Source organism: Bombus huntii, chromosome 4 (assembly GCF_024542735.1).
Source record: "Bombus huntii isolate Logan2020A chromosome 4, iyBomHunt1.1, whole genome shotgun sequence".
NCBI lineage: Eukaryota > Metazoa > Arthropoda > Insecta > Hymenoptera > Apidae > Bombus > Bombus huntii.
In genome coordinates, this window is record NC_066241.1 from 7,038,918 (window position 1) to 7,055,609 (window position 16,692).

Genomic DNA, 16,692 nt, shown 5'->3' on the forward strand with positions numbered 1-16,692 from the left:
CCGGAAAGAGTCCACGAAAACCTCTCTCGACCGGAAGACTCATTTTCCTTCGATCGATATCGATATTTATTATCACTAGACCGCGGATATTTATGGAGATTTATATTTTCATGAAAACGAAAAGGCTGGATCTAATCGGAGATTAATTTCATTTGTTAAATATTATAGCGAATACCATCTATATAGAAGTTTGGATATTTTATATATTTTTCCATATTACATTTTTACACCTTTGACTCTCCGATTTACATAATTCAAAAATTCTACCCATTTCTATCTATATCGGTACAAAATGGCAAGCTTCGAGAGTTTATTTTGAAATATATCTATGTAAGATACCATAAATTACAATTTTTTCTTGTCGTTTCATCGTTCTGGAATTTTAGGAAAGTTAAAAAAAAAAAACAATCGAAGAATGAACGAAACCAGAGAGAGATCCCATCGACTATGTTACGAATTTTTGTATAAAGTATCGAAATAAAGAGAAGATCTATAAACTATCAACGCTTATGTTATAGAATAGATGAAGGATAGCGCTTAAATTTTCCATAAATGAGCTACAATCCGCAGACTAGATAAATTATAGCGTATTTAGAAAATTAATCAGAGAAAGAATCTTAGTGATTAAAGTCCGTGAGAAATATGAAGAAGCAAAGGATTATGGCGAAACGATTACGGAAAAATCGATCGCGGTATTAAAGCATCGTTGATATTGTCGCAATAATTAATTATTGTCGTCTGTCCAATGCAATACAATTTTATTTATAGAAAGAGACCGATAGCGTTATCGTGTACTCGACCGATAATGATTCATGAAAGCAATTTTTACCAAACTTCCTTCTGGTTCTTACGCTCTGATCGTTTCTCTATTCAGAGAAGACACGATCTTGTTTTTCTGATTTGAAAAAAATGTCGATAACGTTATCGGACGGATAAAGAGAAATGCTCGCTTACTCGAAGAATTTACTTGAATGATTTTAAAACCACATTGCGAAATATTCCAGAACAATTAATTTTTGAAAATCTGGAATTTCAAAGATTATAACGTTCAAAAATTGCATGATTCGAAAGATAGAAAATACCAGTATCCCAACACTGCGTCATTCGAAGAATATAATTCCATGTCAATGCGAAATTCTGATGTTCGAACTTTCTATGTATTTGGCGATTACGCTAATAGCAGAAATGTTGCACGACTATAGTGTCACACGCAGGATTAGATTATTTATAAGCGCATCCGTCGAAATAGCAGCGTGTTAATAAGCTCTTGTTAACAAAGAAAACCTGTCGTATCGTTGGCACGCGAGATAGTCTACGACAAAGTGTTCGTTGTCTTGTAATGTACGTTACTTATTGTTTATGACGAAATTCGAAACCGATGCAGTGTAACATAGTATAATATAGATAAAGTGTAGGTGTAATCGATCCACGATACACTATAGTCAACGTCTACCTTAATGTTCCAAAGTCAATGTTATTAAATCCCGTCACTAGATGAATGTACAATATTCGAAACGCAATCTTCGTTCTTCGATCTCTCTTTCGAACCCAACCGAATGGGAAAACCAAATCCAACAAAAACAACGAACTAAAGCGAACGAATGACGCTAATTTGGTTTCCCTCGTCATCACGGTCTCTCATCGGCCATTCTTTACATCGCGGAAGCGTCTGTTTGAACTATTGCGCAACGTTGGCCGTGCAGGTATCCGAAAATTCGCGACAATCCATGCATCGGTACGAGTGATACAAGCGTTATTTTTAGTCGTGGAAAAATAGAAACAACGCGACGGGATCGCAACGAAAAATCCGGGCTCGCTGGTGTTCGTGTTTGGCCACGGTGCAGTAGAGATTCTGAACGAAATTGAACGCTCGTGGATGTCTCGTTGCTTAGTCTGGTCGCTGAGCGTCGCAACGACTCCATCGAACCTGTCGGTGGTCGCTTTTATTCGCTGTGATTCCGTATTACTTTTAATATCGTTATATCTTTTAGGTGGGAGGGAAGAGGGGTGAAAAAGAGGAATAAACGATCGTATTATCAGTTGAAGCTGATATCGAGGTTTATCTTATCGATTCGATGATTAAAATTCGATCTGATTGTGAATCACGTTAGTCGTGTAGTTTGTTATATAGTTCGAATTCCATGAACAGAGTGTTAGTGAGTTAAGGAGGATAAAAAATTCGTGGTATCTTGAAGTATAATATGTACTCCAGTAGAGATGAGCGCACCGTGGCCAGTGCATCGCGGCGTCATGCATCGAAAAGTGTTCGATCGAGAACACGTGGTAAGTGACTGTGTGTGCTTTATCGTCGGTGGTAAATTGCTTGTGCGTTGAAACTTTCGTGCAAGATGATCAGTGGTGAGTTTATTGTAATTTTTACGTTTATATTTTTCCAGTGTGTCAAACTCGTTCTTCCAATGGGGATTAACGATTCGAGAATTCCGTTGAAGCGTTGTGCGTATGCTTTGCACAACACTGTATGGAACTGAGTAGATTATTGGACTGGAGATCGGAAATTTAGGAATTTGTTGATTAAAGTAATAAAGCTAGGAGTTTGACGGATAATCGAGATCCGACTGAGAGAACACAAAAATCGTTTTGCATTGTCGTTGATAAAGAAACGCAGGTGTTGGATCGATATTCGTAAGAAGAGCGTGATTTATTGACACGATTCGAGGAAATCTTTCGTGATACGAAGTAAATAAACGGATTTTGATCGGATGATACGTAAGGTGATCTCTCTTTGACGATTCGTTGACATAATTCCGCGTAATGGATGCTTTCTTTCGATGACGTTCAATCGCTTCGTTCTTACGTATTATTCTTAATGTTGTTCTTGATATTATTCTTGATAAGATTAAGGATGACAAACATTTCTTTTCTTTCAATTTGATAAATTCTCTTAGTCGATAACCAAGTAAATTTTCTGATCATTTTAGTATCTAATCTTACCTAGTATTGATTTGCGTATCTCTAAAACAAAAATAAAGTTATCACACTTAGCATCGAGGAATGACGGGAAATGACACGTACCTTATTCTACGTATGTTTCCAACATTTTCTTCCAACCTAAAACCGCTATCTTTTTCTTCGTTTTCTAACTCATCTTGCACCCATTACATTCGATATTTATCAAATCTGCACAAACTGAAATCTGCATATTTGTCGCTATTGAATTTTCAACTTAATTTCGATCACAAAGTCTCACGAACTTTCATGCGAATTTTTCCATTATTTCCTACGAAGATACAATATCTATTTTTTCTTCGCTTTATCAAATCAACACGATACCAAGTACGCAACTGTAAATTTCCAACTTAATCCGACCACCATAATTCAACGATGGTCGATGAACGTTTCGGTGTACCAAGTGGCATTTATTTTCACTCGAGCCAGCTATTTGAAAGTCGCGTGTAGCTGACGTAAACGATCGTAGAAATATCTGTAGGCGGATGGCCGGACGAGTACATTTAAATTTGTCGAATTTGTTTACCCGCGCACGGCTATTCTAATTCAGCGAGTTCGCGCTTCTGCGAATAATATAACAGAAACCTCGTGATTTTTAACAAGGCGCGAAAAATTGTCCACTCGGATGATCGGAGAAATTTGCTCGCCACAAGCCTGCTATGCCAAGTTGTCACTGACTACATCTTGGATTATAAAAAGAGAAAGGTTACGTCGCCTTTCTGAATTTACAAGTTATTTATGAGTCGATAAACAAGTCCACGATCTATTATCTCACTGCTTATCAATAATTCTATTGTTATAACCAATTTATTCATTCGACTTACTCATTCAAACGTCACGATCTTTGTATCCGCACTTTTACCTTAGCAATGTATCTACATATCCATTCACATTAATTCAAACTTACACAAAAGAATTGTACGTAATCGTTGCTCGACTAAATATTACGTTGCAATTCACTGTATCCGCCATTCAATCGAGTCACGGCTCTTTACACCAACTCGAATAAAAGTAACAAATCACGATGCTATTTCGAGAGAATCTTCTAAAGATTGGAAGAACCAAACGAATCTTCTCCATAGTAATTTTTAACGATGTCCGTGCAATTATTTGCTTTACAGCAATCCAAAACCATCACAAGCTACGTTGCTATTTCGCAAGAATCGAAACGATCGTATAATATCGTATGATACAATTACGAATCATCAAAATTTCTCCTCCATTTGCTCTCTCATCGTAATACGTCGTATTTACAAAAAATTCATTAAATATCCGTCGTTCAACCCTTGAATCACGTCGCTTAACGCTGATCCAAAACCATCGGAAATTATAATTCCACTTGGAGGAAATCTTTCAAATAGAACCAATTATTAATTACTCGCGATTTCTCGGTGAAATCGCACTTTAAAGTCCAAGAAACAAACGATAAGACGATGGTGGCACGTGGGGACTCGTGTTCGCGCGTAAGGTGGCAGGGACGAGCGAAACACGGAGAACGACGCTGGCCAGCCTCGTGACGATACGCTCGGATTATATTTAGAGAAATACGTCAGAAGCCGGAGCGCGCGCGGAGTGGTCGAGCCGCGGCCGATGAGCTTTCGACGGACCAGACTGTTATGGAACTGTGTCGCGGAAGCTCGTCCTCGAGGTTTTCCGCCTCGATGCTCGTTGGACAGCGTTTCTTCGACGCTTGACCATCGTTTCAATTCCATATTTATTGGTACTCGAATTTTTTCGAATTTTTTCTTTTAGTGAATAATAATTGTTCAGTGCGTCTTGGCAGATTGGTGTTGTTAAGTTGAAGAATTTTTCTATTTTGTTTTATGTCTGCCGATGCTGACGCAGGCTGAAAATTTACGTCAATCGTTGTATTTACCGGTGTTCGGAATTTTTCTCAGTTTTTTGTGATCGGTTGCTGAGTGTTTTTTCTTTTTTTATTGGTGTTAAATCGAAGGACATTTCTTCATTTCGTGTTATATTTCGCAACGACGATGGAAATTTAAGGAGTTGGACGGTTCACGCTAATCGTTGTATTTATTGGAAACTTTCTCCATTTTATTGCAATTGATATGTTATCCGACGAAGCTGCGTATTGATTTTCCTCGATGAAAGTATGATTGATAATCTAGACGAAAGATAGCAAGTGACATTGAGATCAAGGGGCAATATTTGCAGAACGTTTTACATGTCGACGATTACCAATGTTTGATCCGAAAGGTGTCCAATCGTTCTTGCACACTTTCGTATAGAAGAAACGTAATATAAATTGAATATTCTAAAGAACAAACGCTTAATTAGAAACACGAAACTCTTCGGATTGCCAGACAGTGGAACGAGAAACATTATATTTTTTTTAAGGTTCGTTCTCAAAATAACATTGTTAAAATAGTAATCTCTTCATAAATAATTTATGAAGACTAGAAGAAAGAAACATCTGTTTTATTTTTCACAAAAATATAATGCACACATGTACGACTGTTGGACGTTCTGATTAATTATTCATGAAAGAATTTCATTCATTGAAAAATATTTATTCACACGATAATATTCTACTTATCTTCTGAAATTGTGGTTGAAGCAAAAAAAAAAGAATCTAAAAGCTTGCAACGAGCTCAACAAATTTTTCATTTCTGATTTCTCATTCGACGATACTCAAGAATAATATCGATCTAAGTCCTAATTAAAAACGATTTAAATATACAAAAATGCGCAAAATGTCCAAAGAAAAATGCCTGTTATAGCATCTACCAAGGGATGAAACGAGTCTCTATCTTCTGCTTCGCCAATGATATTCATGAAAATATGAATCTGCATAAACATTAACGTTCAAAAATATATTACAGATTTTTATGCAATCTTATACTTTTATAAAGAGAACCAGTACTCCCTTCACTTTCGAAAATTTTATATATTTTAATATACCTATTACAGGTATGCATTCTATGAATTTCCGCGCCATTGAATTTATCAAAAGTACTTTGCACAATTTGCATAATTGTTATTTTATTAATATCGATATCTGCATAATTCTTATACATGAAAAATCTATTTATAGGTATAAAAAGACCACGATTGAAATTTTTATCTGCGTTATCGTCTCACTATGCGCCACTAAGAATCAGATCGCGTATTCTCAGTCTCAACGAGACGTTTTCGCAACGATAATTGCGCGAAAGAAGTCTCGTCCAGTAGGCTCGACAAGAGCTCAGAAGCGTCTCGATTAATAAGAGTACACTCTCCGTCACGATAAAACGATGGAAATCTGCTGCTACTTGCAAGTCACAGTGGCGCAATTGTGGCTCGCGTTCCGATGTTATCGGATCTCATCCGCGAATTAGCGTCGTTATTAGCCAACTCGCAGTAAGTGGGTCTTCGATGTCACGCTAATTCCTTACAACACGCGTCTCGATATTAAATATTCGTGTCTGCAGTCCGTTGAAATGACGCCCTATCATCGACACGTTTACTCGAAAGTTTATTCTCCAGTTCTTTGAAGTTCCTCGATACTGTTTCGCAACTTTACGCGAAATATTCTCGGAATGTTTTTGGAATTTCACTCACTGACGACTTTTGCCGAACCTGTTTGACGCTTTTGTTTTTGTATATTGAGATCTCGCGATGTTTGGAGGTTCCCTCTCGATTCGAAGTGATTTGGCAACACGAACGAATGAAGCTTCAGTTGGATTTCCTAGAAGTATTTTTAAGCAACGATTTTCTGCGAATACGCACTCTCTTACGTGGAACTTGCTATTTTCGCTCGAATTTAATCCAATTGCTAAATTACGAATTGGTTTTATTCTCCTTGCTAGCATTAAGTTTTGTTCTTCGTTGCAAGGGTTTATATCTCTGTGATGTATAAGTATGACAATAATGTAGTTTGTAAAGGATCTGTGGTGTATTTTTATTTAGTTGTTTACTCGATGAAATATTTCAAGGCTTCGCTTTCTCAAAGTATCTCTCCACGTTTCTTTCCCTCTTCGAAACAATCTTGCAGTAAATTGAAAAATGTTAGGGATATATTTAAGCGTTTGTATCGTCTTTGAAATAGTTTCGAAACGTTATCTTCACGTAGGTAGTTAAAATAGTTTTGAAACGTTATCTTCACGTAGGTCGTTGAAAGATGATTTTATGCGGCTCGCGAGTCTAGAGCTCGTAAAAGTATTAATAAAAACCCATGCTTCTGTTTGTTGCAGGAACAGAGAAGCTTAAAAGCTGGCGACCTGTCGCACCAGGAAAGCAATAACATGGCTGCATCCACGATGAAGCTACAGAGCGATTCATTCAGTTCGGAGAAAGTAAGAGAAAGAGAAACAGAAAATAACAGCAACACTCTTTAACAATCATATCTCGGCGTACAAAGTTCGAAAATTGGAATAAAAAGAAAGATCATTCACAGATATTATCAACGACCAAATAACTCAATAATTCGATTAATACGTTCCTAAGTACGTTATGTATATATAATTAATCAGAATTAAAATAATACGAAAAGCATCGATCAATGTTGTAGGTAGTCGTGTTCCTGTTTCAAAACGTAAACGTTGATATTTTAACGTCCAGTCGTGCTAGGCGATACAGAGAATATCTAAAAGAGAAACAGAAAGAAAGAAAGAAAAATGAACGTTACTCACAAAAATTCGTCCGTTCCAAGAACTCGATATTTCGCACTATATAAACGTTAAAAAAGAATCGCACGTAATAAATATGTCACAGTTTTCGTCGGAAACCCACGATACCAAGAAACGTCGAAACATTCGATGGTCACCATCAAGTAGAATCGTTCGTGTTTGGCCAGCCACCAAGCAAACATTCGAAAAGCACGAGTCCTGTACCGTTCAACGGCCAATATATTCATCCTCCGTTATGCTATTTGGCACACGTGCAGACTAGAGGCGCGTCCTGACGCTCTTCGTAAATTTATACGCCATCATCTCCGTCGTGAAAAGTGGGATCTGCAAATTTAAACAGTGATCAGCTTGCGTCGACTTTCAGTGTTTCTCGATTTCCCGACCGGTAGCTCGACACCGTGTCCCGGAAGACGATGGAATCCGCTGCTATGCTGCGGAAGTGTAGCCTCGACTCGAAATTGGTAGCCGTTCTTCTCAGTTTTCTCATAATTCTTTCTTCGAATCTTCTTCGTGTTTCGTTATTGGTTTGACTCGATACGCTTGTAGAGGATAGTTGGTCGTGTGGTTTAAATGACGATATAACTTGATGTTAAACCGTCAAATATATTTTAAAATAATTATAAATACAGAGAATGTTCTCTAAGACGCTCGGTACTAACTGATTCGCTAAAGACTGTGTATTGATCGCTATTAAAATCGCTCGAGACTGAGACTGAAAACTGGTTACCTTACGATCGCGTTCGTTTATTTATACTGGTCGGGAGAGTACCGGAAAATTAAATTCGTTTTTTTTTTTTTTTTTACGATTGCGCGTAGCAGCGACATTGTTTTGGCCAGAGTTTATTTATTATTACGTTATATATGTCCTAACAACTCCGAGGCAAAACAACATAATTCAAATTGTCCTCTAGCTCTTGAAACCTTCATTACAGGATTTTGTTTTGAAACTTTGGAGATCCTTTTCGTAGATTTGGAGAATTTTTTTAAAGAAAAGTTTCTTAAAGAGAAATAGACTTTTATCGTCGTCATGTTTTCTTGTTTTGTTAATTTTTTCGGTGAAAGATTTGATCGAAAATCGTGAGATAAATAGATTAAAATAAGTAGCGCCGAGCTTAAATCAATTGAAAACAAGTAGAAACGTGTAGAATATCTGCTAGAAAAATCTAGCAAATATGTCTGATAGTATCTAATTAAAGTGAAAATATATATATCAGAGAGTAGTATCTTTTCTTTATCTAATCCAGAAGCTTCACTGTAAACTCTTCTAATTATTGAATAAACCACGTGATACAGAACACTTTAAACCAATATTTGATAATTATGACAGAAAGAGAGCGTGATATTTGGTGTGGATTCTAAACAATAGACTTAAGTCGAAGATGATGTAGATTAGCGTTTAATCAGCGATAATAGAAAAGGAAGAGTAATGGAAAAGTTTGAGATGTTCCGTCGTGCTTGATGCGTTACGTAGCGATACAGAAATAATAAAGATACGGGGAGCGGACGTGGCACAGTAGTGATAATTCTCTGTGACGCCAAGTTACGGCGTGTTCAGCGCCAACCTAAAACGCTTATTCTAAAGATTGACGATGTCCTTTGCGTTTGATGATTCGTACGATCAAGAATGATTCATTTATATTAAAACTTTCGGAAAATTTTTCATTTCTTTCAGTCGTATTTAAAGAGTTTGTTCTACCCTTTAGGGTCTAAAAAGAAGGAAGACGAGTTATATTCTTTTTATATTCAAAATTTCCACAAGTTATAAGAAAAATGATGAAAAAAGATATTTACAATCATTTTGATAAAAGGTTTACATTCGTCATTATTATTTACGAATTACGAGGAAAATAGAGAAAAATTGTATTCACAGCTTCATTGCAATTTTGAAACTTCTTTAATAACTTTAACAATTCTAAGAGGGATTATCTTTTTCTATTTCAGAAAGCTATGGCAGCACAACAACAAAGACAAACGGTCACTTCAACCGGGATCTTCAACCACGAGAAACACATTTCTGCAGCAAGTTCGCAGTCAAGTATCACAATCGCGAAAGGAGTCACCTCAAAATCTTCAATGATCAGCGCAGCGAGTGCAGTGAATCAATTGATGAACGGCATGAGGCCGGCTGAAGACGAACTTCTTTCTCTACCTCTGGACGATCTAGACCTTCTATGCTCAAAATCGAATCCCCAGGACGTCGATCGAGCCATCGCCAAATACTCTAATTTCCTAGACAATTTCGTGGAACGTCTAAAAGCCAACGATTGTAAAAGTGGCAAGGCACCGTTGTTATTAGACAGAGTGAACGAAATCATTAGAAAAGCGTGGGCAGTACCTACTCATGGTCACGAATTAGGTTACACCCTATGTAACACCCTTAGAACGAGAGGTGGTCTTGATTTATTAATGTCCAACTGTATAGCCAGCGATAATGAACTACAGTTTTCTTCGGCCAGATTATTAGAACAGTGTCTGACCACAGAGAACAGGGCACACGTAGTGGAACACGGTTTAGAGAAGGTTGTGAACGTTGCCTGTGTATGCACAAAAAATGCTAATTCGGTGGATCATTCGAGAGTAGGCACTGGAATCTTGGAACACCTGTTTAAACATAGCGAAGGGACCTGCAGCGATGTGATCAGGCTAGGTGGTCTAGATGCTGTTCTATTCGAATGTAGAAAGAACGACATTGAAACGTTGAGACACTGTGCTGGTGCTCTCGCCAATCTGTCTCTATATGGTGGTGCAGAAAATCAGGAAGCCATGATCAAGAGAAAAGTGCCTATGTGGCTGTTTCCACTAGCTTTCCACAATGACGACAACATTAAGTACTATGCTTGTCTGGCAATTGCTGTATTAGTAGCCAATAAGGAAATAGAAGCTGCAGTGTTAAAGTCTGGTACACTGGATCTAGTTGAACCATTTGTAACCTCACATAATCCCTATGAATTCGCCAAGTCGAATCTGGCACATGCACATGGTCAGAGTAAAAATTGGCTTGAGAGGCTGGTACCGGTACTAAGCTCAAAAAGAGAGGAAGCTAGGAATCTGGCAGCTTTCCATTTTTGTATGGAGGCTGGCATCAAGAAACAGCAGGGCAACACGGAGATCTTCCGTGCGATAGGAGCCATTGAACCGTTAAAGAAAGTAGCTAGTTGTCCTAATGCAATTGCTTCCAAGTACGCGGCGCAGGCATTACGTTTAATTGGGGAGGAGATTCCTCATAAACTCAGCCAACAGGTACCTCTCTGGTCTACAGAAGATGTCAGAGAGTGGGTGAAACAGATTGGATTCGCGGAATGTGCACAGAACTTTGTGGAAAGTAGAGTGGATGGTGATTTATTGTTACAGCTGACAGAAGAGAATCTCAAAGAAGATATTGGTTTAACAAATGGTATCAGGAGGAGAAGGTTTACCAGAGAATTGCAGAATTTAAAGAAGATGGCTGATTATAGCAGTAGAGACACGGGAAATTTAAATAGTTTCTTGCAATCAATTGGTCAGGAGTTCTCAATCTACACATACAGTATGCTTAATGCTGGCGTTGACAAAGACTCCATCAGGAATTTGTCTGAAGATCAGTTACTGACAGAGTGTGGCATCGCGAATAGCATCCATAGGTTGAGGATATTAGATGCTATTAAGAATATGCAGCACAATCAGTTGGGTTCTTCGGAGGATGAATCACCAGATAAATCCTTGGACGTGTTTGTTAGTTATAGAAGATCAAATGGATCTCAGTTAGCCAGTTTATTGAAAGTCCACTTGCAACTGAGAGGCTTCTCTGTGTTCATTGATGTTGAAAGGTTAGAAGCCGGCAAATTCGACAATAACCTGCTGCAAAGCATCAGGCAGGCAAAACACTTCCTCCTTGTGCTGACGCCCAAGGCTTTGGAAAGGTGTATACAGGACAGTGAATGCAAAGACTGGGTTCATAGGGTAAGTTATTGATTCAATTTGTTTTTGTGAAATGGTATACTTGCTGATATTATTAGAAAAGTGGCTTATATTACATTAATGGTGTTTACAGGAGATTGTAGCAGCTCTACAATCACAATGTAATATAATTCCTATCATAGACAACTTCCAGTGGCCAGAGCCTGAAGAACTCCCTGAAGATATGCGAGCAGTTTGTCATTTCAATGGTGTACGATGGATCCATGATTACCAAGATGCCTGCGTAGACAAACTAGAAAGGTAATCATAAACATTTATTAACACATAAAAGTTAAAAAAAGACACCCAACTTTCTGATGCTTACAAAATTGAGCTCTTTATGTCTGGAATAATAAATCATTATATTTTAGAAATATCAAACTTTCTTTACTATACATAATTTGCTCTTTTTCTTCTTTTTTATTGAAGTTTCTGCAATCTCGGATCTGAATATATACTGAAGATTTTCTCAAAAATAAAAATTTGCTTGCCAGGTTTATGCGAGGCGAAATACCAGTCAGATCAGATATCCCAAGAAGCATCGCGCCCAAGGACGTGACGCAACCAAACACACCGGGTAACACAACTATAAGACAGCCACCGAACTATCAACGTATGCACAGTAATGAAAGCAGGGGCAGTGACAAAGACTCGACAGGAGGGCGAGATTGACTAGAGGGCCCGCCCACAGCCATACCGAGCAGGTATCTATCCTTTTCACAAAAATAATATTCATCTAGAGGATTAAACTCTTACTAAATTTTGGAGTGCATTAATTCTAACACAATTCTTTTATTTCTATGCAGCCAGGATTAACAATCACGCTAAAGACAATCAATCACGTCTAGGTCAGTCGAGGAAATTTAATCTTACATTTATGTTGTAATTGATGTCTTATCAGCTTATTCTTCACATAGTCTGCTTTTTTTCTATTATTATTGTGTATTTTAATTTTTATTATTTATATAGCCATGAAGTGTGCTAGATATTTCAATGTGTTTTATCTTAGAATGATTCCTTTACAACAACAAAATTTGTATTCATATCATATTTAAATATATAATAATAATTAAAGAAACCATTGTAAGATGAACCAATGATATGTGTATAATCGAAGAACGAAGCAATATTTCATATATGTCAATCTTGTGCCTTAAAATAATAAAACTATAGAGCTGCATGATTGTTGTACTTGTGACTGTATCAAAATAATTGTGCTTATTTACTAGTCCACACAATTAGAATCCACTACTATTTCTACTCTCATTGCAGGCTTAGAAAATCGTCAAGTCCGTCCCGTTGGTTAATGGGTTTACCGCCTACGTCTCCGCGATTGAAGTTCACCCATACGCAGCCTGGAGGAAGTCCAGTACCACGAAGACCTCCACGACATCCCCCTTCTCCGTCCACCAGATCTCGTTCGCTGGAACTGTTAGATCAAGATGAGAAAAAATCGGTTTCTCCTGTTAGAGAACCAGAAGCACAGGCGAGACCAAGGTCCAGAAGCTTGGATGGTTTGTTAGATGAAGATATAGTGCCAGAAAAGAAGACTGCAGAATCATCGAAGCCAGGCAACGAGAACGAAATTGACTCCAGAATATCCCTGGAGGTTTTAGACAGACTTTCTGATACTAAAGTAGAAAACAATCTTTTTCAAATTGTACCAGAAGGGGCACAAAACAATATAGATAGAGGGCCAACTGTTAATCTTCATTCTCACAAGTCTAATGATCGGAAAACAAAGTTGAATGGAAATCAAAGTCCAATACCAATTCCTAGACAGCGATTAAAAACAGCTGCAGAAATAAAATCGGAATCGGTTAATATTGTAGAGCAAAAAGAGTTGCAAAAATCGTCAAATTTCGAGGAGAACAACGACAAAGGGGAACAAAATTTACCAACACGACCACCGAAACCGAATCGATTCGTGAGTGTAGATACAGCGTTGTCGTCTGTGACTTCGAGCATGGAAGACGAAAAGGACTCCCAGGCTAGTTCAGAGAACGTTGATCCTTGTGATAGTAACACAGAATTGAAGGAACGATTGGTCGTAACGGGAAGCGATAAATCGACACTGCTCAAAGCGAAAAGCTGTGGTGCGGGGCTAGACTCTGACGGAAGCATTTCGTCAAACGAATACAAGTCTAAATCACGGGAACAGGGCTCGTTGCTCTCGCTTCCAACAGGAGCCGAGCCGAAACGAAAAAAGAACTTTATGGATAAATGCGTGAACAAAGTGCGATCTTTTATGAGGAAATGACTTTTGTCAGATTACGACGATACAAAGACTTGTTATTTAATTTTACGATGATTAATTGTAGTATATAAACGTATTGTTGATCGAGCTTGGTGATTCCAGCTACGCGATGTTTTGCAACCAAATATCGTATATATTCGCTCGTCTTTCAAACTGTTTTCCTATTCTATATTAGAAGTTGTTTTCGAGATGTACAGACTCGCCTCGATAAACAGTATTTCCTTTCCCTATCACACAATGATGTATCGTGTAATGAATGTACATATTTAAGATGATCGAGAAAAAGAAGGAAAAGAAGAAAAAAATTATGTAAAATCTTTCGAAAGTCAGATTATTACTAGCCATGAGTGTACACGATACTTAAAAAATGTATAGCGAATAAAGAAATGGTCATAAAGCATCGCCATGGTAAAGTTGCGAGTTGTCGTAGCTTCGCTTCTGAACAATGACAGGCAACATAAACATGTAATTAATGTTGTGCCTATTACAAAGTGTCTTTTTAGAAATTCAGAATTACGAGATGCGAGATTTTTCTCAGATATACAGAAACACAAAAGAGTAGCCTGTTTATTTCCAGGTGACTTTTATATTTCCTTATCAAATTGTATTATAGATATACATATGTTATAGACGCGTAGATAGGTAGCATTGTTATTTGTAATACTATTTTTTAGTCGGTTTTTTTAGGATATCGTAATATAATGTTCCATTTGTGACAGATGTTGCGAGTGATGGCAGCTAACCCGTACGAAATAATAAAAGAAATTTTATCGTAACAACCGGTTACGCTATATTTTATTGTTTAATAATCGTTTTTACTGTATCACATTTAACTGATGTTACGTTACATATGAAGAAAATTCGAACAAAATCCGTACGAAGTGAACCTTACGAAGCTTCGATATGTACTATTCTAAGATCCTGCCGAAGAATCAAGAAATGTATATTTTACCAAAGTTTCGTAAAGTAAACGTAAGAATTTTATCAAAAGTTTGTTTCCCATAAAATAAATTTTATTGAACAAATCATTACAAGTTTAATTTGTTATCGAACACTCCACAATTCTTAGTGTCATGGACATTATACTAAATACTATGCCAGATAAGAACACAGTGAATTTGTCAAGAATATTCCAATTTTAATACATAATCATAATATATAACAGTCAATATTATTTTTCCTTTTTTATTAATTAGTATTATCAAATAATATATATGCAAATTATTAAACACACAATAAAACAATTCATAAAAGGTAAAAACAATGCTGTAGTGTTCATAGCATGAAACAATTCGTATCCTTAATAAAATTAGTAGAATATTTAAAATATTTATATCAGGTACTATTAAATATACAAATATACAAAATATATTATAAATATACAATAAAATTATCAAGCCTAATAGCGAAATCACTTCATTTATTTATAATATCATCTCTTCCTCTGAGTCGTCTCATTAAAATCATATCTTGAATTTGAAGAGTCACACGCTTTCCATGCTGTGACAATAATACACAATCTTCAAAGAATTGAACTAGATATGCTTCAGTAGCTTCTTGCAGTGCTTCAAGTGCAGATTCTTGTACTCTATGTACAAATTATAAAATTTATAGTATGAGATCTTTGATTTACTTTAAAAATTCAAATATTTATATATTATTTTAAATATATATATATATTATATTATATTATATTATTAATAAATAAACTTTACCTTCTTACATCACTTCTAGGAAATAAATCTGTCATAATTTCTTTAACTATACGAGCAAAAGGTAGTTTTGGTATAAGCAATTTTACACTTTTTCTAAAATATCGAATTTCTTTCAAAATGTGTGCCTTTTGAATTTTGCGTCTGTCCACTAAAACGTCAGTCTAAGAAAAGTATGTAATAATTAATAATAACGTTCTATACTTATTTATTTATTTAGAAAGATTTTTAAATAACATTAAATTTATAAAGCCATGGTGTGATTAGAAACTGTTTTTCTCAAAATATTCTTACCCTAGATTTATCACTGCGTGCTGTTCGCGAACTGTCAATTGATCTAAAACAATAACACTAAATTTTATAATAATATAATTTTAACATAAAGTGTTAATATTTCACATAAAAATATTGCTTATAGTAATGTATACATCACATGAATCTCACGCATTTGAAAATGACAGGTTCAAATGAAACAGTTTAGGGACTTTTTTTTTACAATAATTTTTTCGACAATTAAATCCATAAAGACTATCATAAACGGGTTTCAGATGTCCAGGTTTCATTAAAAATCGTCATTATCTAATATATTTCACTGTATGAAGTTTCTAATATTAATTACACAATATATCTGTGACTAACCTTGCATCAGCTTTTCGGCGTACCATTTTTAATATTTGACTTTACTTAAATTATGATGTACGTATGTTTTAAATACTTTTTACTATATTAGACTGTTTGCACTTTACTTAAATGAAAAGTTAAGTCATAAAAAAACATAAAAGCACAATTAAAAACAATTTCACTTAATGGCGCCAAAATGTGAAAAGCTTGGCGGGAATTCTACTACTTGAGACAGTGGACATTTATGGTTAGATGACTACTGTAGTAGTAAACCAATAGTAGTAAACCAATCCAATCTATTTCTAACTTTCTCTCACGATTACCATAGAACAAAGACTCGACTAAAACAATGTATGCATATTTTTATGTGACTAATTTATGTGTTAATAATAACATGAACACAGCAACTTACCTACTTAGATACGGAGTTACACATGCAGGAAAAAGATAGCTATTTTCAAGCACGTGGATATGCAACAGGTACTCTGATAGTATAGTATCTATATACGTATAATATAGTATATATATAAATATACGTTAAGATAAATCGATATATTGGCGAATGAAAATA

The 16,692-nt window shown here is 36.1% G+C and overlaps 2 protein-coding genes across 8 annotated transcripts in view; one reads left to right on the plus strand and one right to left on the minus strand.

The window, feature by feature from the left end:
• LOC126864640 (NAD(+) hydrolase sarm1) overlaps positions 1 to 14,816 on the plus strand; it is a 138,430-nt gene extending 123,614 nt beyond the window's left edge. For 6 of the 7 annotated variants that reach the window (XM_050616183.1, XM_050616181.1, XM_050616184.1 and 3 more), the window contains 6 exons: positions 7,161 to 7,262; positions 9,537 to 11,534; positions 11,626 to 11,792; positions 12,026 to 12,235; positions 12,338 to 12,379; positions 12,804 to 14,816. In XM_050616183.1, the coding sequence (XP_050472140.1) occupies positions 7,161 to 7,262; positions 9,537 to 11,534; positions 11,626 to 11,792; positions 12,026 to 12,203 (2,445 nt within the window). In that variant the 3' untranslated portion in view covers positions 12,204 to 12,235; positions 12,338 to 12,379; positions 12,804 to 14,816. The remainder of the gene's footprint in view (positions 1 to 7,160; positions 7,263 to 9,536; positions 11,535 to 11,625; positions 11,793 to 12,025; positions 12,236 to 12,337; positions 12,380 to 12,803) is intronic. The other variant, XM_050616179.1, reaches the window with a different exon arrangement.
• Positions 13,911 to 16,567, minus strand: LOC126864659 (uncharacterized). Its single transcript, XM_050616210.1, has 4 exons — positions 16,140 to 16,567; positions 15,795 to 15,837; positions 15,504 to 15,664; positions 13,911 to 15,376 (listed from the first exon to the last, which is right to left on the minus strand). The coding sequence occupies exons 1-4, from the start codon at positions 16,163 to 16,165 to the stop codon at positions 15,205 to 15,207; spliced, it is 402 nt and encodes a 133-aa protein (XP_050472167.1). The 5' UTR covers positions 16,166 to 16,567; the 3' UTR covers positions 13,911 to 15,204.
• Positions 16,568 to 16,692: the final 125 nt, after the last annotated feature.